The 27,950-nt window shown below is 45.5% G+C and overlaps 2 protein-coding genes across 3 annotated transcripts in view; one reads left to right on the forward strand and one right to left on the reverse strand.

The window, feature by feature from the left end:
• The window catches only part of LYRM9 (LYR motif containing 9), a 251,078-nt gene that overhangs the window by 116,549 nt on the left and 106,579 nt on the right, over positions 1–27,950 (forward strand). The window lies entirely within an intron of this gene.
• On the reverse strand, positions 368–27,945 carry LOC137545241 (uncharacterized). Its single transcript, XM_068266361.1, has 4 exons — positions 27,695–27,945; positions 27,338–27,439; positions 24,177–24,417; positions 368–379 (listed from the first exon to the last, which is right to left on the reverse strand). Exons 1-4 carry the CDS (start codon positions 27,910–27,912, stop codon positions 368–370), a joined length of 573 nt encoding a protein of 190 aa, XP_068122462.1. The 5' UTR covers positions 27,913–27,945.

The raw sequence follows: 27,950 nt of genomic DNA on the forward strand, positions 1-27,950 counted from the left end.
TATAAAGCCAACCTAGAAGTTGCCTGTGTTCACTTTTTATTTTTTAATAAACTATTATTTGCATAGATACAATTTTAGAGTTTTTAATGAGGCAGTCGAATGCTGGAGCCACTCTTCTGCAAAATAAATATAAGCCAAGAATATTTTATCTGACTGAGCAAACAATCCTCATATAAAAAGCTGAAATGTTCATTATTTATTTTTGTTGGGTGCTGAATGAGATTTTATGTCACACTGACATGTGTGCTGTTAACATATACCCTCTTAAATTGAAAGAGATGCCAGCAAAGTTCTTTATAGGATTGCTACTATTCATCCAAATCATAATATTTTTGAAGGCGTTGCAGGTGTTAAATAAGCAGCAGTATCAGTCTTGTAGCTGTGGAATCAAAACAGACATTACACAAAAAAGAGGCAATTGACCATTCTTACAAACAGTTACAGTTATGTCACCTTTACCATAACTGACTATGGGGTGTGTGTAGTATGTAGTACACTGCTTTAAGCAGAATAACATGTATAAAGACTTACCGCACAATGAGTAGAGCAGAATGCAATACATTACATGCAATGCATTACGCGCTATACATCATGCATAAGACTTTATGCACGTAATACTGTTAAACGTAGTTTAGGTTTAGTGCATATACCCTTATTCAGTTGCCCTTTTCTCCTAAGTTTTATCCTAGGAGATAATTTTTCATTTGCTGTTCAAGATAACTTTTCTGCACTTTGCAATTGTAAAAGTATAGGTGAAGGATACTGCCAAAAGTATTCTGAGTATTTTCTGGCTTGGAGGGGCATACAATGCACCTTATTGTGTATTAACTTTTCCTCAAGCTTTTTCTCCTAGGAGATAATTTTTCATGGTTAGCTTGGTTGAAAAAAGACATCCGTTTATCAAGTCCATTATATATAATCAGCGCAGAATCCAAAACAGATGACGAATAATCAACAAAAAATGAGAGCAGGCAAATCTCCACCACAATAAATATCGGAGTCAAGGCACAGCTCTACAATCATGGATACCCAGAAAAAGGAAAGAGGCTTACCAGCTGGTGACAACCCACATTAAAAGGTTGTGTCAATGGTTTGGTAGGACATTGGCAAACAACAGTCCACCCAGGATCCACCAATTTAGCAATGATTCATCTCAAGAATGGATGTCAGTAAACATCATAAAAAAACAAACAAACGACAACTCTAATGCTGGGCATACACGGCTCGATTTTGCCGCTCAATTCTCCTGCCAGATCGATTCCCTGCTCGATTCCACAGGCGATTCGCTTATCTTCTGCTCGTTTTTGTTATCTTTTTCCATTGTCCTTAATGCAGAATCGAGGGCGGAAAAGATCGGGCGGGAGATCGGACATGTCGAAAATGATCTATTGAGCCATCCAAATGGCTCAGAATCGAGCCGTGTATTCCCAGCATAAGTGTAAACCATTTAATATAGAGTTTTCATAGTAAAAACAGCATAAAAAATAGCATAAAAGCAAAACTTACATATTGGGCCCTTGCAATGGAAACCCCTGAGAAAGTTGCACGCGTGTATGGGTCAGCAGTATAGGACAAAAGAATAGTAAGTAAGTATAGTACAAAAGGTGCTGCCTGTCTCCTTCCCGACCGGTTTCGCAAACTAGCGTCATCAGGGGATTAAGGATACAAGCGGCTGGCACCAAATATATAAACTTTTACAATAAAGAAAGGGATGAGGTTATGAACACCAACAACCAAGACCGTTCCAATCAGACTCTACTAGGAGAGTGACTATAACCCAAATCATTACACATTGAAAACAATTGAATATAATAAAAGATGATCAGATTAGAAATCGAAAGTGTTTAGTAGGTGGACAGCGCAATGATCAAGGGTTTTGCCTCTCCCCAGTCCAGCAAGCACCCATGCTTTTTTGTTTTGTTTTGTTTTTTTGTTTTGGGCTATAGTATGCAATACATACTGGCATATATACAACCCGAAAGTGCACAGTATAGGATGTGAATAAGTGAAAAACTTACCTAGACAAAGCCAGATAGATATCAAGTGAAATCTCATGTCCGAATGTACAGAACATAGTGGATGAATGGCCGACATAGAGAACTTACAAAGAGGAAAAAACACAGTCCTCCTCATAGGATAGACCAACAGCGCATGTCTGTAGCATTCAGGGCCGGGCCGAGGCAGAGAGAGGCTCCAGCCTCAGGACGCAGTGTAGGAGGGGGCGCACAACTCACTCTGCTAAAAGGCATTTTATTGATAAAATGTGAAAATAACACCTGGGAGAAAACTTCCTGAGTTTTCTGTTATGAGATAATTTTTCATCTTCTTTTTAAAATAACTTATCAAACAGCAGACCTAGTGCTGACTAGATCAGTACTGCCCTAAAACACCCCCAAGAGAAGAAAATATCATATTTAACCACTTCACCTCTAAGGGTTTTTCTCGTTAAACACCAGAGCAATTTTCACATTTCAGTGCCGCGTCCATTCATTCAGCAATTACTTCATCACTACTTATCACACTGAAATTATCTATACAGTGTTTTTTTCACCACAAATTAGGCTTTCTTTGGGTGGTACTTTTTGCTAAGAATTATTTTACTTTATATGAATTTTAAAGTAAATAATAAGAAAAAAAATTCTAAGTTTTCAGCTAATATAGTTTTAAAATAAAATTTAAAACCCACATGTTTTATTTGCCCCGTTGTCCTGGTCATTACACCATTTAAAGTATGTCCCTAGTACAATGTATGGCGACAATATTCTATTTGGAAATAAAAGTGAATTTTCCCATTATGTAATTTTGGGTATTTTAACAATAAAATAAGCCCTTATTTGCAAAAAGAACAGTAATAGACCCCAATCCTCTATAATAAAACCCCTGTGTCCCTCCGTGTGCTGTCTCTGTGTAGCTGGGTCTGTGCTTTTTGCTACTGCGCATGTGCGCAGCATGGACCCAGACAGCCGTTGAGACAGGACAGGGCCAGGGAGCCAGGGCGGCATGTGCGCGGGTGGACGGATGCGCATGCGTGCACGAGCGGTGGGTGCGCACACCTGCGCACTGCACAAAAACAGAACTAGAGCCCGTTTTTAAATGGGCTTGGGTCAATTAGTAGCATACATATTTTAAAAGCTAAGTCCCTAAAGTAACAATTTATGTATTGTCTTAAATACCACAACTTTAATTTATTTTTACTTTTTTACAATTGTGTTATATGGGGGTAGGGAGGGAGCATAATAAATTAATGGGCTTATTACTGGGATAGGAAATGTATATTTACATTTTTTTTTTATTGTATTATTCTTTTTGGCCACTAGACGTCTCCACGCATTTTCCTGTCTGGTTAGAACACAGCTCAAGCTACGTTCCAGGTAACAGGAAATGACAGTTACTGCCATTTTACAATGGAATGATTACTGCTCATTGCAACAGCAATCATTTCAATTTTAAACACTTCGATTGGGTTTAGGAACATATGTTCCTATTCCCCATCTGTGAAGGATTGCAGAGTGGCCGCCGCGTACTCTCACGGCGTGGCGGCTACTTCCGCGTCCTGTCCGGCGGTTTACGCGCGGCGACATGTGTCTGATGTGGTACAGCCTTCCTGTGCACATAGGCTGAGGAATACACGCGCGCGCGGAAAGACAGAAGCTTTATGGGAAGCAGAGAGGGATCAGCTGACTCCCTTGGTCAGCTGATCCCAGGATGTATGCGGATTGGCTGGAAGGGACGGGGCGGTGCTGATCAGCGCTGCACTATATAACCACTCGTCCCTCAGTCCCACGTTGTCTGCCGTTGTGAATGCTATGTGTTGGCACACAGACCTCAGTCAGATCCCACAGTGTGTTGGAACCAGGAGGACCTGGGAATTCACACTGAGCTAGATTATTTCTCATATTGTATGTTATGCTATAGACTAGTTCCAGGGTGTTGTGACTACGGACCTCACACCTAAGCCTAGGATACTGTGTCAATGCTATGTTATGCTATAGACTAGTTCCAGGGTGTTGTGACTACGGACCTCACACCCAAGCCTAGGATACTGTGTCAAGGCTATGTTATGCTATAGACTAGTTCCAGGGTGTTGTGACTACGGACCTCACACCCAAGCCTAGGATACTGTGTCAATGCTATGTTATGCTATAGACTAGTTCCAGGGTGTTGTGACTACGGACCTCACACCCAAGCCTAGGATACTGTGTCATTTCTATGTTATGAGATAGACTAGTTCCAGGGTGTTGTGACTACGGACCTCACACCCAAGACTAGCACTGTGTACTTGTATTACCTTAGCCCGCTTCCAGGGTGTAGAGAACTAGGATCTCACATCCAGTTAGGGAAAGTCTGTTCATCTTAGCAGCAGGGGATCCTGCAACCAAGCATAGGCCCCTCTCCTAGGGACCCTTTAGGCTATAGGGATTCACCCACGGTCTGGGGTGAATTCCATTCTTCTTCTAACCTCCAGCTCCTCTGGTGGTCCTCACTCCAAGTGGTACTGTTACACCAAACACTCATATCTCAGGTGTCCAGAGGTTAGACATACCTGGATTATTGGTGATTCTGCAGATCATCCATAATCTGGTGTATATCTGCATTACTGGTGATTCTGCAGATCACCAATAATCAGATTCTCTCTGCGTGTTGACACCAATCGTTACACCATCCTATGCACTACCGGAGGGGTGCCGCATGAGAACGGGAGGAAACAAACAGGGACAATGATCTTTCCCCCTGGGAGTTCAGGTGAGATTTTCAGGGAGGTAGATAATCGTGCCCGTGGGAGGGGACGTAGCTAATTGATCAGTGCATTAAAGAATCCAAGCTAATCCCAATATTGAAAACAGTTCTGATTGAATCTATGAAAAGAAAAATGACTATGCCAATCAACCAGTTCTTTAAGGAAAAAAATCAATAATGCAATTGTTTAGGATTGGTTGGACCCATCAGCTTTCAAGTTTTTATACAATATTATCTGAATAATCTCATCAAAAATACTAACATAATATTGTTACAGGTCATCAGTTTATCTTCTGAAATGTGCAGAGGGCGGGGTGCAGAAGAATAAAAGCTCTAAAAAGTCATATTTAGACTTTGATTAGATCATAGAAGTTAAACTGCAATAAATACCTGTAGTTTTTCTGCATATGTTCAAATTCAATTACTTTATATAATAAAGTAAAATATAATATGCTTTTCTGCTTTTTTTTTTAATTTGTCTAAAGTCTCAAATGCTATTGCAACAAAATTGTGTCATAATAATAAAACCCACAAAGTTTCTAAAATGTCAAATGTCATTTGATCAACTTTATATTCAAAGGGAAATGATAAGTGAAAACATCAAATAGTAGGAAAATTGTTCAATATACCACTTCCATTAAAAACTAATTTAAAACGCGATCACAAATTGCCTAGCCTGTTCAATTTCATCCTTTTAAATTTGACCCAACAAATGATAAAAAAAAAAAAAAAACACAATCAAAGAAGTTGGAAAGACACAAATGGAAAGACTCCTAAATTTTTTTCCTTTTAATAAAACACCACTGCTGAGAAAAGTACATGATCTTCAGCCTGTGATATCCATGTTAATAGCAGAACAGGAAATAGACGTTCAACACAGAGATCACCCAATTTAGAGAGAGAAAACATGTTTTTCCTTTCATATGTGGCCTGTAACCTCTGTGTACGGCACCTTGTCACCATAGTAACATGAAGAAGACTTGATTGCTGTGGTTTGTCTTTTCCAGCAGGACTGCCGCAGATATCTCTCTGGGTGAGAGACAGGACTGAAAGCTTCCGGTACATCAGGTTCTCTTAAATTATTTCCTAATAACAAGGCAACCCCTTGGAGAAAAGCAAGGAAAAGGGGGCCATTACGCACTGCGGTGCATTTAGTACTGAAGTGGAGTACTGATATACTTATAATGCCTATCTATTTAATTAGATGGGTTTAAACATTACACTTTTATATTGTTATTACTACTGTTGTTATTATTATTATTATAATTTCCCATTTACTGCATGATGTCGCAGAGACAAGGGTCACACTTGTCCGATCCGCATGAAAATTTGCTTTAGAATGGACAGCCCATGTAAATCATTGTAAATCAATGGGCTCATTCTAATGCAAATTTCTTGTGAAAAGCCTGTGGCACCGTCATCATGTGCACCTACTTTTTGATGACATTAACTGATATGGAAAAACTTGCATGATTTTCCACACACAAATGCACGTTTTGTCCCAAAACGCATACAAAAATATGTTAGCTGCCAGCAGCAGCCGAAGTATACCGGAGCTGCAGTGAGGGACGCAAATGACTTCAGATTAGTAAAACTACATTTATTTCATCACCTCGGAAATCCTTTAAGGCTCATACACACGGGGCACAACTGTCGCCACAAACACGTGGCACGCGCATGTCTGGGCTACAGTTGCCCCGTGTGTATGAGGCGCGCACCCCGAACTGTCGCCGGAGACAGCAGTTGCCGTGCGATTGTCGCTAGTCGCTAGTCCGCCACGCGTACTGAGTGTGTATATGAGGACTTGCGACAGCTACCCACAGCCAGAAGGGAGCTTCCGGCAGGGGGATGAAACTTTCGGCGACAGCTTCGGCCGCACCTCTGCCTGTTGGGCAGAGACGTGTAGACAGCTGTCGCTCAGGCGGACCTGGCGCCAAGCTGTTGCACACACGTCTCCTGTGTGCTAGCAACAGCAACAACGGTGCCCCGTGTGTATGAGGCTTTAAAGGTAACGTGGGAATGACTGCCTATGCCTAATAGGGCTTGGTTCCGCTCTGCTTGCTGAGTTCCTGGCCCCAGTTTCTGACTACATGACTCCTGACCCTAAAGATCTTGAGTGAATTATTGTTTGCTACCTTTAGGTTTGGCTTTATTGTGGGTGTTTGTTTTTGCATAATTTTTTCGCCTTTATATAGATGCTCCTTCATTTCATTAAATACATTTGCAATATTTTGTGCTTTTACTTATCTGTGTGCAAGGCCGGATTTATACTTTTTGCCCCCAGGCCAACTTTCTTGTGACTGCTCTCCCCTCCGCGTAATGTGAAGCAATCATCCTCCCATTCTGAGTGCAGACCCTTCTTGCATGTACAGTAGTCCGTCTCTTAGATGTACAGCTTCCTTGGGCAACAGCTCCCCTCTTTCACATTTTACTTTGTATTTGCAACCTTATTTTCTATGTGCAGCCTCCCTCTTCCATATGAAGCAGCTGATTTTCGATGTCCAGCCACTACCTGAGAAAGCAGCCACCCAAGGCCTGTGCCTTTGTGGCCTTTCCACAACTCTGGTCCTGTCTGTACGATCACAAACATCTATAGTTATGTAATTGTTCTTTAGTTCTGTAGTATACATTGTGCCTAATTTGACAAGTGGAACAATCAGATAATGGATTCTTTAACTGCTTTGCCAAACACTGAATAATCATAACAACTCACAACACCATGTTAGACAGTTGTGAAGACAGGGCTATTTAGAATGTTAGATGTGACCCTCTTCATATCATGATCATGTACCACTAGGAGGGGTCAGGACCAAATTATGTCATCATTAATATGGAGGTGGCCTGGCATTCCCAATCCTACCTCATAAAACCCCTGTGTCGCTGCGTCCCCTGTCCCTGTGTCCGTGCATTCTGCGTACTGCGCATGCGCGGCACGTGGGCGGACTTGGGAGAGCAAGAGGATGGGGTCAGGGGGGCGGGCGTGTGCACGCGCCAGTTGTGCACGTGGGTACACATTGCGACCTTTCATGTGCATGTGCCCTAACCGGCGGCGACAAGAGGGGAGAGGAGTTGGGAGGGGAGAGGCCTAGCGCCCATTTTTTAAACGGGCCTTAGGTCTATGCAGGAGAACAGAGGCGCCAAAAGGATAAAAGGAAGCTAAATGAGCTTTAAAAACCAAATTCTTGGTAAATAGAGGAGGTAGTGGTGGACTTACCTCCTCCAAGTAGACACACAACGACTGTAGTAAAGACAGTCAATACATTTTATTTATGAACTCCAAATATGCACCGCGTTTTGCAGGTTTGATCCCGCTTCATCAGGCAATAACAACGGAGCAATAGCTTATGTGGTCAGTAGAAGATCCAGGCACCTTAGGTCTAGTCAGTAATAAATAAGGAGGGCAAAATGTAGGGCCGAATCTAGGGTGACAGGACATCTGTGCCTATTCTGCTCACTCATGGTCCCGCTCATGCGGTTCCAGCAATCAGCGACTTGGGGTGAAGTCGCCTGTTGCGTCATCACGCTGGTCACCGTAAGCGTCCAGCGCATGCACAGTTCTCTAAAGGCAGAGCCGGACATGCGCAAAAAGCTTACGGCGACCGGCGCGATGACATGAAGTCTAGAGCCACCTGCGGGACCAAGAGTGAGCAGAAAAAGATGTAGGGGGACGGGGGAGGGCTTTGGGGGGGTTAAATGAAGCCCCAGGTAAGTCCAAATTTCAGGGGGGGGGGTTGGGTTTACCGCTTAGGGTCCCTTTAAACTTTACAGTTTATCATGATGTCTTTTAAGCATAAGATTCTAATTTTAATAATCAAGCAACAGTTGTTGAATGCAAAACAGTCCAGGTATGTTGCACCTACTATAATTTCTCCCCTTCAGCTCCTTCCTACGCCACCTAATTCTCTGGTATTGTGCTTTAATTAAATCTAAGTGCTAGGATTGATTTCCTGCCACATAGATGATTCCCGAGTTGTAATTGCATTGCTATGCAGAACCTTTAGAAGAAATCAGCTTAGAGAGCGGAGAACTGGGGCTAATACGTGAAGAAATATGCAAAAAACATTCCTGCACAAATCCCCATTAGTTGAATGAATAGAACTTTATTTGCTGTAACGTGGCCTTGCCTATTTCTAAGCAATTCACACCACCACCTATTTAGCAAATTCTAAATTAGTGTAATGGAACATACTTGCTGTACATTATTTATAGAAAATATCACACAGATTACATTCGTTTATTCCTGCATGAGATTATCTCATTTAACAAATTAATTGTGTTTACTAACAGAATGGGCAAATAATACAGATTTGTATATGCCAGGTCCTAACACTATAATTCATTGCTAATCACACAAGCAAACTGTGGGAGCTGGCCCAGATTTACCTCACATGAGCCTATAGGCACAGATGTCCTGGCACCCTAGACTCCGCCCTCCATGAACCTACAGACTCCCACCAAACTGCACTGCAAGTGTGCTGGCTGGCCCAGCTATCACTACTCCCTTACTTCCCTTGCCCGTCATAGGTAGCTACAAGTGTTCCTTAGTATTAGGTAGACATGGGTACCTTCAGTATTTAGTAGCCAAAGGTGCCCCGGACTAAAGGGAAATCTCGTCAGTGGAATGCCGAGACCTGGGTGAATAACCTCTCCTTTACACTCCTCCTTGGGACTCATAGAAAAAAGAGGGCCCTCCGGGTGGGGAGTGAGCCGCCCTTTCCATCATCAGGCGCCTGTAGGCACGTGCCTACAGTGCCTTGTGGTAAACTCAGCCCTGTGTGGGAGTATCTTATTAACAGGAATATTATGCAAGACAGTGTCAAGCGCAATTGCCATACGCAAACTGCAATACTGTTATCAGATCAGGTTAAGCCCAGGCACACAGCTAAACAAACGAGGAAAAATAATAAATGAGAAATAAAGTATACAGTCTGTGAAGTGTTCAGGGGACAGATTAAATAAAGGTCAATAGTTCATATATTTTAGCTCTGGGACACTTGAAAGAAACAATAAAACAACATTACATCTACGTTTTAGGTTTTAAACATAAAATAAAACTGTGGGATATCTAAAAAAATCATTTTTAGGAGTAGGAGGATAGACAAAATTGTTTATCTCATCAGTTGATTTTCACCTTGGGTTCACTTTAAAGAAAACCTGAACTGAAAATTAAAAGTCAGCATAAACATACACAAGTCATACTTACCTCCTGTGTAGTCTACTCCTCAATCTCTTTGTCCTCTCCTGCGTCCTATTTGTCCAATGTGATCAATGGAATTCTTCGTCCTCCATTTTGAAAATGGCCATCACCCCATAACAGCTTTCTAGTCAGCACACTGTTAAACTGTAACATCGCCCACTTGAGCCATAGGGAAACATAGACACATCAGTTCTCCTCTCAGCTGTAACTGACAGCAACTGATATATAACTGACAGCAACTGATATACTTCAGTTCTGACAAAATGTTGTCAGAACTAGAAGGGATCACTGTCAGAAGAAAATGGTGAGCTTCTGAGAGGAACTGATGGCAAGGTAACTATGTAATGTTCATTTGAAGTTACCTCATGTGTTTATTTTAAATAATTTTACTCAGTATATGTTCCCTTTAAATTAGATGGGAACCTAGCTAGATGGGAATCTGATCACTGCAGGTCTGATGAAAGAATAACGTAATGGTAAATTATAGTGATACCAGCTGAAAACTTCTAAAATGTACTGGAAGTTTCAAACTGCAACTTCCACAAATCTCCATCCGCTTGCATGGGTCACTATTGCACAAAGTAATACTCATTTTCAACATCTGATCTAATCAAAGCAGGCTTTGACACACCCATCTGACCTGATAGGAGCTCTCTGCAATGCCTGTGTTTTGTATGAACAAACAAACATGGTAAGGGCTCTTTTCCACTAGGTTACGTTTGTGATCTGACTCTATCATTGCGATCCGACTCGATCTAATCACTAACAGATCGCAAAACCCAGGACACAGTTAAACTAATGGAAACATCAGCAATTTTTCCCGATCGCAATTGTCATCCTGCCACGTTTTAGCTGTGATTGAGCTTCTACACTTTGTATACTAGCTCAATCCCAGTATTGGAAATCAGGAAGAAATACTATCGCATCTCAGTACAATTGCGATTGTGTTTCCTAGTGGAAAACAGTAAGCTAAAATTAACATTTGCTATCAATTATTGTAGTGTACACAGCTGAGCTGAAGGAATTTTTTTTTAAAAAGAAAAGGGGAATTTCATTTTAAAGAAATTGGACTGCTTTTATGAGGAAGACTATTATTTTGCAATTGAAGGCCAGTAAATGAAGTGTTGCGCCTTGATGCAGATCTGGGCCTTCTGCTCCCCTCAGTATGGCAACAGAACTCCCAACTTTTCCTCTCCTTTCCTTCTCAGCAAAAGTGTTCAGTGCGGTACCCTCCCTGTTACCTCACAGCAAGCATGGCCAGAAACCCCCACCCTCCACACACACATACATGCTCATAGCAAAGTGTGGCCAGTATAACAATCCATAACTCCTCCCTCCTACAATAGCAACTGTGTGCAGTGTGGTACTGCTCTCTCAACTCCCATAGCAAGTATGGACAGAACCCCACCCCCTACAACAAAGTGTAGTCAGGATAACATTCCCTGTCTCCTCCCTTTGCCCATAGCATGGGTATCCAGTGTGGTAGTGCTCCCTCATCCTCCATAGCACGCATTTACAGAATCCCACCCCCCACCCCTCTATAGCCAAGTATGGCCAGTATAACAATCCTTATCTCCTACCTCCGCCAATAGCGAGGGTATCCAGTGTGGTACTGCTCCCTCATCCCCCGTAGCGAGCATGGACAGAACCCCACACTCTATAGTAAAGTGTGCACAGTATAGCAATCCCTAACCCTAACTCCTCTCTCCCTCTATAACAAAATGGTCCAGTATAACCCCTTCTCAACACCAGTAGCAAGTAACAAGACAAGACAAGTCAAATAACATTTATATCGCGCTTTTCTCCTGGCGGACTCAAAGCGCCAGAGCAGCAGCCACTAGGGCGCGCTCTATAGGCAGTAGCAGTGTTAGGGAGACTTGCCAAAGGTCTCCTACTGAATAGGTGCTGGCTTACTGAACAGGCAGAGCCGAGATTCGAACCCTGGTCTCCTGTGTCAGAGGCAGAACCCTTAACCATTACACCATCCAGCCACGTTACTACAAAAAAAGTATTGGTTTTGTTTGGCGTGGTGCAGTTGTAGGTTCAGGTCCAGCACTTCCATAGAGGCAAATGGGGCAATTGCTCCAAGTCCCCAGAGCTTTTAGGCCCCCCAAGGTGTCTCCTCCCCACCCCCCTCCAGCTATGGTGACCCATGGGTACAGGGCTAATTTGCAATACCTGTTGCCAGGGTTAATACGCAGCCAGTCTGAAGTCAGTCTGAAGTTTGAGGCAGGAGACACATGACTGTTTTCGTGCGCCCTTTCTGCACAGAAAAACTGAGAACTCATGTTAATGAATGGTCTAGTTCACACTTAAAGAGTAACTGTTAGCCCCCAAATTGAAATTTAAAACACTATTGCAATGTTTTATTTATTATATAAGTGAGCCAAAAAGCCAATGTAGAAGTTAAAAATCAATCTAATTTTGTTACTATGTAACCTTTTCCCCCAGCTCCGGACGCAAGCCGCATATCAGATACTGTAGCATGCAGAGCATGCCTATGTCTGGCCGACCCCCCTCTCCCCCCCAGGACCAGGTGCCGATCTATTCTCACCACAAACAGCTGACCGCTCTGACAGGGAGAGAGAGCGGCAGCACTTCCAGAGCAGCACCGCAGAGCAGCCGGCGCCGTGCATCTCTCTCACATGTGATTCTCTCACATGTGACTCGGCGGCGGCTGCTCTGCGGTGCTGCTCTGGAAGTGCTGCCGCTCTCTCTCCGTGTCAGAGCGGTCAGCTGCGGTGGGGAGAATATATTGGAAACCGTAAATTCGGGCGCCTGAGGCTAGTGGACAAATCGGGCGCCGCCATTCACTCCTATAATAAATATCGTTTAATGGGCGCCCGATAGGAAAAAAGGGCGCCGGAGAAAAATAACGTTTTAAAAGCGGCGCCCGGAGACTTAATGTTTTATTACTGTTTCTCATGATTACACATTATTTAATGATTTATACATTTTTAAATTTTATTTTTAAACGAAAAACAGTACAATATTTTTTTTAAACATTATTTTTAAACGAAAAACAGTACATTTTTTTCTTTTTAACATTATTTTTAAACGAAAAAACTAACAGGGGGGTCTTAGGTTTAGGCACCAACAGGGGGGTCTTAGGTTTAGGCACCAACAGGGGGGTCTTAGGTTTAGGCACCAACAGGGGGTCTTAGGTTTAGGCACCAAAAGGGGGGTCTTAGGTTTAGGCACCAACAGGGGGGTCTTAGGTTTAGGCACCAACAGGGGGGGTCTTAGGTTTAGGCACCAACAGGGGGGTCTTAGGTTTAGGCACTAACAGGGGGGTCTTAGGTTTAGGCACCAACAGGGGGGTCTTAGGTTTAGGCACTAACAGGGGGGTCTAGGGGTTAGGGGTAGGTACAGGGAGGGTTACTTAGGCACCAACAGGGGGGGTCTTAGGTTTAGGCATCAACAGGGGGGTCTAGGGGTTAGGGGTAGGTACAGGGAGGGTTACTTAGTAATTTTTTTTTTAAACGTTATTATACGTTTCACTATTTAAACGAAAGATTAACGTTTTTACAATTGCCGATTTAATGCACATTATTTAATGATTTATAACTTTATAAAACATTAATTTTAAACGAAATACAGTACAATACATTTTTAAACGTTATCCATGCTTATCGTTAAAAACCCGGCGCCCTTTTTTCCCAGCGCCCCTTTTTAACGTACGCGAATATATTGGCACCTGGTCCTGGGGGGGAGAGGGGGGTCGGCCAGACATAGGCATGCTCTGCATGCTACAGTATCTGATATGCGGCTTGCGTCCGGAGCTGGGGGAAAAGGTTACATAGTAACAAAATTAGATTGATTTTTAACTTCTACATTGGCTTTTAGGCTCACTTATATAATAAATAAAACATTGCAATAGTGTTTTAAATTTCAATTTGGGGGCTAACAGTTACTCTTTAATATGTTGTTCGTGTGCAAAAAAAAAAATGGCATTCTGCATGATAACTCTGCAGATTTCATCATCAGCTGCTGTGAAAAAACGCATAGAAACACACTTGGTGTGCAGAAAAAGTATGCAGAAAAACGCGTGCAGAAAACTGAAAGACAAGTGTGTTCCCTGCCTGAAGCATAGAGTGTGGTGCTGACTTCTGTGTCCTGCCTGGATTAAGTAAGACTCTGCTTTGTGTACAAGATTCCGCTGTGTAGAGGGAAACAATGGGGATCCCTACAATGCTTTTAAAGGGACATTTGATGGACATCTGATGATATTGTGTGACAGGTGAGGTAGGGTGGGGCTTGGCAGCCAACTTTGGGTGGATATCGGGGCGCCGCCAGGCACCAAGCAGACCAAGCGGCCGCTTGGGGCTTCATGTTTTTAGGGGCCTCAGAGGCTCTGTGACGTCGTTGTGACGTCACACTGTTGTCCGCACTGGGCTGGCCGTGGCGTCTAATAGAAGCAGCGCCAGCCAGTTCATAGCCCGCAGCCCCGCCCCAGCATGCATAGTCTTCCGCCAGGCAGAGCAGGGCTATGGAAAGATGGCGTCTGAAGCCCTGTACTGGAGACTATTTGTTTCCCCAGTACAGGGCTTCGGGCGCCATCTTCTCGTAGCCCTGCCATTCAATTCAGCACAGGAGATTGGAGGAGCAATATCTCCGGGGGAGCTGCCTGCCAGAGGCTGGCCGGGAGAGAAGACTTCTACCAGGTGAGTAAATTATTTTTTTTCTGATGAAATGTTGCCCAAATTGCGTTTGTTTTCTGTTGAAATGTGGCCCAAATTGCATTTGTTCTCTGCTGAAATGTTGTCCAAATTGCATTTGTTTTCTGCTGAAATGTTGTCCAAATTGCGTTTGTTTTCTGCTGAAATGTTGCCCAAATTGCGTTTGTTTTCTACTGAAATGTGGCCCAAATTGCGTTTGTTTTCTGCTGAAATGTGGCCCAAATTACTTTTGCTTTCTGCTGAAATGTGGCCCAAATTGCATTTGTTTTCTGCTGAAATGTGGCCCAAATTGCATTTGTTTTCTGCTGAAATGTTGCCCACATTGCGTTTATTTTCTGCTGAAATGGTGCCCACATTGCGTTTGTTTTCTGGTGAAATGTTGCCCACATTGCGTTTATTTTCTGGTGCCTGGGGTAACTGTTGCTGCATTTATTATTTATTGGTCATAGTTGGCTATATTTGCTGCTTTGGGGTTACGGTTACGCTCCGCCTATACAATGTCATGGCCACACTCATTTTTTGGCGCCCCCAATCCCCCCCATGCCCATTTTTTGCGTTGCGCTTTGCGAACCCCCCCCCCCCGTCCCACCCTCCCACTCCACCCACGTCATGGCCATGCCCACCTTCTGCGAAATAGCCACACCCATAGGTTCATGGGGGGGTTGACACTATGAGTTTCCACACTGGGTAACACCAACCCCAGTGATGCCTGGCTACAGGAACCAGGGGGAAGCAACTAAGGCTGCCATCAAAGCCGCTCTACTGTTGGTTTGGGGTTTTTATAAAGAGTTCAGGTCCACATCAAGGCAGATTCTTTGTATAGTATTTATACCAGCCACATGTTCAGCAGCAAACATCCAGTGCAGAACACGCAATCAACGTAAACAGCAAAACAACACACAATTTCTCCGCTAACGGATGCTGAAAAAATAAATAATAATAAAGCATTCAGAAAGAACCTCTGTAATTTCTCAGCTCTTTTCAGTAATTGCAAGTTTAGTGAATACATCTTTTTATGCAGTGATTCACACTGTGAGCCGAATCCAAAATATTTATGTGTAGAATACGGCTTGAATGTTTAACAAAGGATGCGGTAGGTTCCCATTACAGATATGCGCAATCATTGCCTTTCAGCTTCTTATTATACACAGTAAAATAGGCTTTCCAGGAATACTCAAAAACCTGCGTCAAACCCATTGCAGTAATTATATGTAACTTCTGGGGAAAGTTGGGATATTTTTCCATAATGTTTTGGGGCTTTAATTTCTGCTGCATTCAAAAAAGCTTATTACAGCTAGATGATATTGAAATGGATGTATGGATTTGAGTCTCTTTCTCTCACCTATCTTCTTACATCCAACCCACAACTCATGGTGAAAATAAATGAAAATGTTCAGATTTCACCTTATAAGCAGAAATCAACCTAATCTACTACTCATGGGAATTCTGGATGTCACCAAGAGTTGACTTTCGACGGTTGACTTTCTTTTTAAAGCAGTAGGATCAGCCATACTATGCCAGGGAAAAAACACATATATAAGTAGATAAATACTTGATCTACTTACATAACACATGTATTATACTGTCCACATTTTGATTTCAGTGAATGTTATATAGTAAATTACGAGAATTCTGTTCCTGGTGGAAGCCATGTCTTTTGCCCACAGTTGAGGCTAACTCGTGTGTCATTTCTGCCCTTTACTTTTTTTCTTGTCTCCTTCAATCGCTGCGTCGCCTCAGCCTTGCTTGTAAACACAAGTGAGTAGGGGATTAGGTTTCAGATAAGAAGCAGGGAAATAAAGGGAAGAGGAGGAATAGATTATAGATAAAAAGATCCCCCAGCATGCATTTCTTTAGCATGACTAATAAAGGGCCAGTGTTCCTTAAGTATGTGATAACTCCAAATCATAACAGTTTTGAATGCAGGATTAGCATCTTTATCTCTTAATACACTCAGACCAGTTGTTGGTGAAATTTGATTTTTATGGTGACGAACGATACCGCTTTAACAAAAAGGATTTATTGAAGCACAGTTTTAATTTAAATACAAGGCAGACGTCTTCATACATAATTATAAATAGAACTTGAAAGACATTGTACAAAGAAAATTAACATATTCTTTCAATCAAAAAGTGCAACAGCAATATCTGGCCAAGTGGTCATGGGTACAGAAATATCAGGGGGACGAGGAACACAGTGCACATCTCTACTTACAACTAAAGCAGAAGAAGTTAAGCTGGGACAAGAAGGCTCTCATAAGAGGCAGGTGTAGGTTGTCAGGTCATATTTCTCAGCTGGATATATGCTGCCTGTAAGGGGTCTTGTGATGCCATTATTGGTACCAGTAAACTGATATTAGTGATGCCAGGACACTTCTCTCGGCATTAGACAGGCCAGGTTTACACCGCCTGTCCCAAATTTTATGAAGTTTGGTCTGTGCATTTTCTATGTGCATATATTCATTTTTTGTAAGATAGACCTCTGTCTACCCTTCTCATCCAGTCTGTTTTTGTCGGTACATTAGTACTTAGCCACTTTAGTTCAATTTCCTGTGTTGCTGCGAATACCGTTTCAGTAAGTAATCTTTTTGGTGTCTACCTGGATGCTTTCAACATGGTAACACGGTAAACACTCCTAGAATGCACTGTGTCCAGTCGAACAAAGCCCATTTTGTCATGGAGGAATTTGATGACCTGTCGCCAACATTTAGCGATAGGTGGGCATTCCCAAATCAGGTGAATAAATGAGGGGACCGGGGCTTAGCACTTATCAGGGACAGATCTAATAAATTTATATACCTTTGCAGTGGTTAAATATGTTTGATGCAGAATGTACAATTGTGTTAACCTTTCACGTAAGTTTGGAGAAACATACTTCGGCGCTGATAAAGCCTCCTGACAGATGACCTTTACAATAGAAGGTATCTTTAATCTCCAAAGTCCTCAGAAACAAAGTGATAAACATCTTACACAGATGGGAGAAATTGGTACCCTAGTAGCGCATAGTATTATTGCCCGAAACTGGAAAAACAAAGACATTTTAAGGCTGGCTCAAGAGAATGTTTAGTTTTTGAGAAGCAAAAAATGCAGAGAAGGTGGCAGAGGACCATAAAAATGAGAATAAAGTATGGAATGGGCTAAGAAACATATGGAATTATTTTCTGCATGATGGAGAAACACAAGAGTAATGGACAGGGAGGAAAATGGAAAGGAAAAAAAAAAGAGAAGGCAGGATGAGTGAGTTACGAATGTATGAGGGATGAATGAAATTGTGAATAAGATCTCAAATAGAATGATTATTAATAAAGAGATATAAAAATAAAATATAAATACAAAGAATGATGATGCAAACTAATAACCAGACGAAAGGAGTATCTTGATGGAGTTTTTAGTGTAATGGTAATGGTCAAGAAAAACAAAAAACAAAAATAGAGACAGAGTCATAAGGAAACAAACACCTGAAACGATCAAGTATTCGTAGGAATAGGTGGATATTAATATACTCACAATACAGAAGCACCTGTCCATGCCTAGTGTGCAAACTGTCAAACTCCACTCAATCACCACTTAATCTGCATAAATGTTCCAAGGAAGTCAAACCAGTAAGGTCCAGACTCCTGAGTAACCAAAGTACAAAGCCAAATGAAGAGAGAACCAGGACTTCACCTGGATAAGTTGCAAACTGGTTTTACTTTATATCATATTAAAGCAACAGCATGCACAACGTTTCGGTTATAAAGTGCTGATGAAGGTCTTGCTGACCAAAACATTGTGCATGCTGTTGCTGTGATATGATATAAAGTAAAAGCAACTTGCAACTTATCCAGGTGGAGTCCTGCTTTGTTCTTCATGTGCACTTGTCCAGATAGTCACTAAGTATTCAAAGGATAAATAGAACCCATTCCACTCGCGTATGGATCTGTGCTGATTGCTGGAGTAAGTTCTGCTACAAAAAAAACTACATTAATCCAATAAGACTGTAATCCTTTCAAATACAGAATGTAGGAGGTGCCCTGAGTGATAAAAACATTTTTCTTATAGCACCAAAATTCAACACCTTTTGAGGGCCACATCCACTTCCTCAGGTAATATGGTGCTGCTTATATCATAGTGAGCATGTTAAAAACGCTCATGTGTTCATTATGCCACTAAGTGTTTCCTGCAGGAGGTAAGTGGTGGTGGCAGTGAAGGATTAAGATGAAATGGGGCCCAAGGGAAGGTATTACATTGGCCCCACATGACAATCTTTCTGGTAAGCTTAAGGTATGAGTGGAGTCAAAGTAAGTGGCAGTGAGGCCCCTTGACGCCCACTAGGCCCAAGGAACCTGCATAGATTAGGCCCGGTTCACATTAGCGGTTTCCATCCGGAATCGCCGTGCCGGAGCCGGACCGCATGCGGAACGGACGGAACGGACGCACGGCATAGCAATGAAAGTCTATGCGTCCGTTCACATGCGTCCGTTTCGTCCGGACCGGAGCCGGACCGGATCCGGACTCCGGCGTAAGACCCAACATGCGCTATTTTTTGGTCCGGCTCCTCCGGCAGCCGTATCCGGAGCGGAGCCGGACTGTTGCATCCGGCCAATACAAACCAATGAGAACCGGAGAGCGCACAACACACTGGCTATAAAACCCGGATGTTCTACCCCACTTCCTATGCTTTTTCTATGGTATAGTGGCCATTTTGGATGGGGACCACATGGGCCTAGCGTTCACAGAGTGGAGCAGCAATGATTTTATGCTGGAGCTCTTTGGCAGCAACATGTCCGACGATATGTCTGATAACGAGGGGGTGAGGCCCTACACAGCAGAAGACCTCATCCTACAGGTGCAGCAGATACCAGCCATGTGGGACAAGGGGGATGCGGACCACAGCAACGTCAAGAAATGCAGAGGCCTGTGGAAAAAAATTGCCAAGCTGTATGTGGAGGGCTTTGATAACTTGAGCAAGAGACAGCGAGGCACAGAGGGTATGTTGACTAGAAGTGTTTGGGGGGGCTTGTGGTTTTGTTTGCTTGTGATGTATTCCACTTTTGCTATTGATTTGTGTCACTGACGTGTTGCCCATCCACCTGTGGCCCACCCACCTGTTCCCCACCCACCTGTTCCCCACCCACCTGTTCCCCACCCACCTGTACCCCACCTGTGATGTATCCCACCCACCTGTGATGTATCCAACCCACCTGTACCCCACCTGTGATGTATCACACCCACCTGTGATGTACCCCACCTGTGATGTATCCCACCCACCTGTACCCCACCTGTGATGTATCCCACCCACCTGTACCCCACCTGTGATGTATCCTCCCACCTGTGATGTACCCCACCTGTGATGTATCCCACCCACCTGTACCCCACCTGTGATGTATCCCACCCACCTGTACCCCACCTGTGATGTATCCCACCCACCTGTACCCCACCTGTGATGTATCCCACCCACCTGTACCCCACCTGTGATGTATCCCACCCACCTGTGATGTACCCCACCTGTGATGTATCCCACCCACCTGTACCCCACCTGTGATGTATCCCACCCACCTGTACCCCACCTGTGATGTATCCCACCCACCTGTACCCCACCAGTGATGTATCCCACCCACCTGTACCCCACCTGTGATGTATCCCACCCACCTGTGATGTACCCCACCTGTGATGTATCCCACCCACCTGTACCCCACCTGTGATGTATCCCACCCACCTGTACCCCACCTGTGATGTATCCCACCCACCTGTACCCCACCTGTGATGTATCCCACCCACCTGTACCCCACCTGTGATGTATCCCACCCACCTGTGATGTACCCCACCTGTGATGTATCCCACCCACCTGTACCCCACCTGTGATGTATCCCACCCACCTGTACCCCACCTGTGATGTATCCCACCCACCTGTACCCCACCTGTGATGTATCCCACCCACCTGTACCCCACCTGTGATGTATTCCACCCACCTGTGATGTATGTGATGTATCCCACCCACCTGTGATGTATCCAACCCACCTGTGATGTATCCCACCCACCTGTACCCCACCTGTGATGTATCCCACACACCTGTACCCCACCTGTGATGTATCCCACCCACCTGTGATGTATCCCACCCACCTGTGATGTATCCCACCCACCTATGATGTATCCCACCCACCTGTGATGTATCCCACCCACCTGTACCCCACCTGTGATGTATCCCACACACCTGTACCCCACCTGTGATGTATCCCACCCACCTGTGATGTATCCCACCCACCTGTGATGTATCCCACCCACCTATGATGTATCCCACCCACCTGTGATGTATCCCACCCACCTGTACCCCACCTGTGATGTATCCCACACACCTGTACCCCACCTGTGATGTATCCCACCCACCTGTGATGTATCCCACCCACCTGTGATGTATTCCACCCACCTATGATGTATCCCACCCACCTGTGATGTATCCCACCCACCTGTACCCCACCTGTGATGTATCCCACCCACCTGTGATGTATCCCACCCACCTGTGATGTATCCCAACCAACTGTGATGTATCCCACCCACCTGTGATGTATCCCACCCACCTGTGATGTATCCCACCCACCTATGATGTATCCCACCCACCTGTGATGTATCCCACCCACCTGTACCCCACCTGTGATGTATCCCACACACCTGTACCCCACCTGTGATGTATCCCACCCACCTGTGATGTATCCCACCCACCTGTGATGTATCCCACCCACATATGATGTATCCCACCCACCTGTGATGTATCCCACCCACCTGTACCCCACCTGTGATGTATCCCACCCACCTGTACCCCACCTGTGATGTATCCCACCCACCTGTGATGTATCCCACCCACCTGTGATGTATTCCACCCACCTATGATGTATCCCACCCACCTGTGATGTATCCACCCACCTGTACCCCACCTGTGATGTATCCCACCCACCTGTGATGTATCCCAACCAACTGTGATGTATCCCACCCACCTGTGATGTATCCCACCCACCTGTGATGTATCCCACCCACCTATGATGTATCCCACCCACCTGTGATGTATCCCACCCACCTGTACCCCACCTGTGATGTATCCCACACACCTGTACCTCACCTGTGATGTATCCCACCCACCTGTGATGTATCCCACCCACCTGTGATGTATCCCACCCACCTGTGATGTATCCCACCCACCTATGATGTATCCCACCCACCTGTGATGTATCCCACCCACCTGTACCCCACCTGTGATGTATCCCACACACCTGTACCCCACCTGTGATGTATCCCACCCACCTGTGATGTATCCCACCCACCTGTGATGTATTCCACCCACCTATGATGTATCCCACCCACCTGTGATGTATCCCACCCACCTGTACCCCACCTGTGATGTATCCCACCCACCTGTGATGTATCCCACCCACCTGTGATGTATCCCACCCACCTGTGATGTATCCCAACCAACTGTGATGTATCCCACCCACCTGTGATGTATCCCACCCACCTGTGATGTATCCCACCCACCTGTGATGTATTCCACCCACCTATGATGTATCCCACCCACCTGTGATGTATCCCACCCACCTGTACCCCACCTGTGATGTATCCCACCCACCTGTGATGTATCCCACCCACCTGTGATGTATCCCAACCAACTGTGATGTATCCCACCCACCTGTGATGTATCCCACCCACCTGTGATGTATCCCACCCACCTATGATGTATCCCACCCACCTGTGATGTATCCCACCCACCTGTACCCCACCTGTGATGTATCCCACACACCTGTACCCCACCTGTGATGTATCCCACCCACCTGTGATGTATCCCACCCACCTATGATGTATCCCACCCACCTGTGATGTATCCCACCCACCTGTGATGTATCCCACCCACATATGATGTATCCCACCCACCTGTGATGTATCCCACCCACCTGTACCCCACCTGTGATGTATCCCACCCACCTGTACCCCACCTGTGATGTATCCCACCCACCTGTGATGTATCCCACCCACCTGTGATGTATTCCACCCACCTGTGATGTATCCCACCCACCTGTGATGTATCCACCCACCTGTACCCCACCTGTGATGTATCCCACCCACCTGTGATGTATCCCAACCAACTGTGATGTATCCCACCCACCTGTGATGTATCCCACCCACCTGTGATGTATCCCACCCACCTATGATGTATCCCACCCACCTGTGATGTATCCCACCCACCTGTACCCCACCTGTGATGTATCCCACCCACCTGTACCCCACCTGTGATGTATCCCACCCACCTGTGATGTATCCCACCCACCTGTGATGTATCCCACCCACCTGTGATGTATCCCACCCACCTATGATGTATCCCACCCACCTGTGATGTATCCCACCCACCTGTACCCCACCTGTGATGTATCCCACACACCTGTACCCCACCTGTGATGTATCCCACCCACCTGTGATGTATCCCAACCACCTGTGATGTATTCCACCCACCTATGATGTATCCCACCCACCTGTGATGTATCCCACCCACCTGTACCCCACCTGTGATGTATCCCACCCACCTGTGATGTATCCCACCCACCTGTGATGTATCCCAACCAACTGTGATGTATCCCACCCACCTGTGATGTATCCCAACCAACTGTGATGTATCCCACCCACCTGTGATGTATCCCACCCACCTGTGATGTATCCCACCCACCTGTGATGTATCCCACCCACCTGTACCCCACCTGTGATGTATCCCACCCACCTGTACCCCACCTGTGATGTATCCCACCCACCTGTACCCCACCTGTGATGTATCACACCCACCTGTGATGTACCCCACCTGTGCACATAAAACATACACAATGACCAATTATTAAACATCAATTTATTTTAAAAAATTAACACATTTTAAATCACTTAAAAACTTGAAACTACAAAATATACACATTTCAACAAAACATATTAAAAACCAAACATTCACCCTCGTCCTGGTGGTGTGTTAAAATAAAGTCTCAGTCGGTCCCTGTTCCGCACTACCCTTGGCCTGGTTGCATACCTCCTCAGGGGCATTAGTGGAAGCACATTTGGGGGTTCCGGAGTCTCTCTTTCCTCCTGCCGCACAAAGTTGTGGAGGATGCATGCTGCCTTCACCACGACAACTGCGTTGGCCGGTTTCAGCAGCATGGGCGTGTGGAACACCCTCCACTTTGACACCAGGATCCCAAATGTGCACTCCACCATTCTCCTTGCACGGCTCAACCGAGCATTGAAGTGTAGCTGGCTGGCATCAAGTCCCCTGTCTGGGTACGGACGCATTACATGGTCGGACAGGGCGAAGACCTCGTCCCCCACAAACACATAGGGGTAGGCCGGTGCCCTTGTCCCAGGCCAGGGTGTGTCACGGGGGAGACGCAGTCTGCCTTCCTCCATCAGCCGGCAAAGGGTCGTACGCTGGAAAATTCCAGAGTCATTGGAACTACCGTACGACCCCACGTCCACGTACACAAACTTGTAGTCCGCATCTGCCACTGCCATTAGAACAATGCTAAAGTATTTTTTGTAGTTGAAATAATGGCTGCCACTCCGCACGGGTTTCTCAATACGGATGTGTTTCCCATCCAGTGCGCCAACACAATTAGGAAACTTGCACTCGGTCCAGAAGCCCTGGGCGATCTCCTCCCATTTCTTGGTGTCTGGCACTGGCATGTATCTGGCCCTCAGTCGCGTCCAAATGATCCTCGAAGTCCTCACGACGATGCCTGCCACCGTGCTCTTCCCAATACGAAATGTCACATGTAGCGATGTATATGTTTGTCCAGTTGCCATGTACCTACAAGAGAAATAATCAAAATCAATTTTTTATGTCGTTACAGGAGAAAGGTTCAAGACAAGGTGGCGCAATATGCGTGATGCCTACGTGAAATTTCTACGCAGGAAAAAACTTGCCGAAAGAAGTGGCAGTGGCGGGGGAAAGCGCCTAAAGGAATACCAATTCACCAAGCAATTATCTTTCATAAATGCAAGCTTGGAACCTAGACTGTAAGTACCACTACTGTGGCCAGGAACTGAGAACTCATTGTAGCAGACAACTACCATGACTTCGGACATGTATTGCTATAAACTGGCCTCAATTCCCATGGCTTTAGCAAACTTTTCTCAAAAGCTTTATCAAACGTTTGGTACAAACGGTTGATAAAGTGTTTGATTAGTGTTTGCTAGCTCTGTGAATTGACGCCACATGCTGTTTGGCAAACCAATAAATATTGTTTTTATCTACAGGACTGAAGACAATTTTGAGCAAGAGGAACCGACCCAGGAGGCACGCTTCAGCAGTGAGGAGAGCTTGGTGGATGATGAGGTCGCCGATGTGACTTATTGCCCCGAGGAGAGGAGTAGGAGGAGGGAGTCCTTCCCTATCGAAGCTCTCGACTTTGAGGATGACTTGGGCGAAGAGAGTTGTGATTTGCAGGTTGCAGGACCGAGTGTGGCAGAAGCTGCACCTCCACAATCGACCGGTATGGAAGCTCCAGAGGACCAAGAGCAAAGAGAGGAGCACAGAGAGACTGCAGCACAACCAGCGCGCAGGGCAACCCCGACGCAGGCCAGAGGATGGGAAGATGCTACCACCCCACCAGTGAGGCGTCGAAGTGCCCTCCCCCCAACAAGACAACCTACAGTGGTGCCCCCCTGGCAATCTTCATCACAGATGTACACTGGCTACAGAGGCAGTCAATATGGACCGCCGCTGTCAGGGTCCAGCTCATCCACGACCAACACCCAAGAAAGTCCGGATTTCCAGGCAGCAACTCCCACCTTCTCTAGTAGTGGTGTCGATACAATTTGAAAAAAACAGTCATATTGTTCCTGGACATGCTCCTCTGAATATCTCCGAACCTCGGAGGAAGGATACCATCCCAGGGCTTTTTAGCCCAACCTTTTCCCTGCCCCATCTCCTTCAACCAAGGTTCAGAGGTGTTCAGATGACCATGTCAGGGTACTTTTGTTTTTGCTGGACTTGAACGTTAGGGCCTGGTGTCCCCGAAAGACACTACTTGGGTCACAACCTTGTGCCTGTTGCACTGCACCTGTAGTCCTGCACCTGTGCCTTTGGTTCCTCTTGCTCCTTACTTTGTTGTTGTCCCTAACCACTTGCACAAGACCCTTGGAACCATGGATGAAGGACACCTTGACTGGTCGGTAAGAGGCCTAGCCTTTTCACTGACCTGTGTCCTTGATCCATGGCTCAGAGGGTCATGTGCCAGTGGTTAGGTTTTGAAAGCACTTTAATGTTAGGGCCTGGTGTCCCCTAAAGACACTACCTGGGTCACAACCTTGTGCCTGTTGCACTGCACCTGTAGTCCTGCACCTGTGCCTTTGGTTCCTCTTGCTCCTTACTTTGTTGTTGTCCCTAACCACTTGCACAAGACCCTTGGAACCATGGATGAAGGACACCTTGACTGGTCGGTGAGAGGCCTAGCCTTTTCACTGACCTGTGTCCTTGATCCATGGCTCAGAGGGTCATGTGCCAGTGGTTAGGTTTTGAAAGCACTTTAATGTTAGGGCCTGGTGTCCCCGAAAGACACTACCTGGGTCACAACCTTGTGCCTGTTGCACTGCACCTGTAGTCCTGCACCTGTGCCTTTGGTTCCTCTTGCTCCTCACTTTGTTCTTGTCCCTAACCACTTGCACAAGACCCTTGGAACCATGGATGAAGGACACCTTGACTGGTCGGTGAGAGGCCTAGCCTTTTCACTGACCTGTGTCCTTGATCCATGGCTCAGAGGGTCATGTGCCAGTGGTTAGGTTTTGAAAGCACTTTAATGTTAGGGCCTGGTGTCCCCTAAAGACACTACCTGTAGTCCTGCACCTCTGCCTTCCGTTCCTCTTGCTCCTCACTTTGTTCTTGTCCCTAACCACTTGCACAAGACCCTTGGAACCATGGATGAAGGACACCTTGACTGGTCGGTGAGAGGCCTAGCCTTTTCACTGACCTGTGTCCTTGATCCATGGCTCAGAGGGTCATGTGCCAGTGGTTAGGTTTTGAAAGCACTAATTTAGGGCCTGGTGTCCCCTAAAGACACTACCTGTAGTCCTGCACCTCTGCCGTCGGTTCCTCTTGCTCCTCACTTTGTTGTTGTTCCTAACCACTTGCACAAGACACTTGGAACCATGGATGAAGGACACCTTGACTGGTCGGTGAGAGGCCTAGCCTTTTCACTGACCTGTGTCCTTGATCCATGGCTCAAAGGGTCATGTGCCGGTGGTTAGGTTTTGGAAGCACTAATTTAGGGCCTGGTGTCCCCGAAAGACACTACCTGCGTCACAACCTTGTGCCTGTTGCACTAGACCTGTAGTCCTGCACCTCTGCCGTCGGTTCCTCTTGCTCCTCACTTTGTTGTTGTTCCTAACCACTTGCACAAGACCCTTGGAACCATGGATGAAGGACACCTTGACTGGTCGGTGAGAGGCCTAGCCTTTTCACTGACCTGTGTCCTTGATCCATGGCTCCGAGGGTCATGTGCCGGTGGTTAGGTTTTTAAAGCACTTTAATTTTAGGGACTGGTGTCCCCGAAAGACACTTGGGCAGCTATGCCCTGCAACTCTTCCCACACAAAGTTGGTGGTTGGTGTTCCTCAACACTGACCGGGCTATACCATAGAAATGTTTTGTCTTCCATGTTGGAAGAATATTTTCATGTTGAAAAGGTTAATAATTGTTTTTTAAAATAAAAAAAAATTGTTTTTACATACCTCAGTGTGATGAGTAGTTGTTCTTGTGGTGTGACTGCTCTCCTGAACGTGGTATCCTTCTTCCTTAGGTCATCCTTCACCATCTCCAAGAGGGTATCAAACCTGTCAGGAGATGGAAAGGAAGAAGCTGTAAAGTCTGTTGTGGGACAAGGTGTTGGGTGGAGGATGGGGGAGCTGTGTTTACAGAGGTTTGGGAGTGTTGTGGAGGGTGGGGGTGTAGTGTATAGCTAGGTATACAGGGGTGTGGGGGTCAGGGTGGTGTGTTTAGCTAGGTATACAGGGATGAGGTGTTGTGGGGGTGAGGGTGGGGTGTTTTAGGGATGGTGGGGGTTGGTGTATTTAGGCCTAAATACTAACAGGGGAATAGACATCAGAGTGTAGCTGTAGAACTTCTGTGGGTGTCGTCTGAGGTCACGGTAGAGGGCCTGGAACTCTCCCTTCCTCTGCCTCCTGGCTAGTAGAGGGTGCACCCACCATCTCCTGCGAGGAGCACGCCTTCTCCCCACATAGTAGTAGGTGAACAACAGGAAGGAGAGAATTCCCAGGTAATAAGAGTAAAAAATGACTGGATCCATGGTCCCAACTGCAGTCTCTGTATCCAAGGATGGTCTCC

The sequence above is a fragment of the Hyperolius riggenbachi genome, chromosome 2 (genome assembly GCF_040937935.1).
Source record: "Hyperolius riggenbachi isolate aHypRig1 chromosome 2, aHypRig1.pri, whole genome shotgun sequence".
Taxonomy (NCBI): Eukaryota; Metazoa; Chordata; class Amphibia; order Anura; family Hyperoliidae; genus Hyperolius; species Hyperolius riggenbachi.

Bases quoted from the DNA above. Each gene is read 5' to 3' on its own strand.
- LOC137545241 (XM_068266361.1), bottom strand. From the start codon at position 27,912: ATGGATCCAGTCATTTTTTACTCTTATTACCTGGGAATTCTCTCCTTC. The intron at 27,440-27,694 runs GTTAGTATTTAG...ATCTCCTGACAG, and splicing joins ACTCTGATGTCTATTCCCCT to GTTTGATACCCTCTTGGAGA. The intron at 24,418-27,337 runs GTATGTAAAAAC...TTTCTCTTGTAG, and splicing joins CAACTACTCATCACACTGAG to GTACATGGCAACTGGACAAA.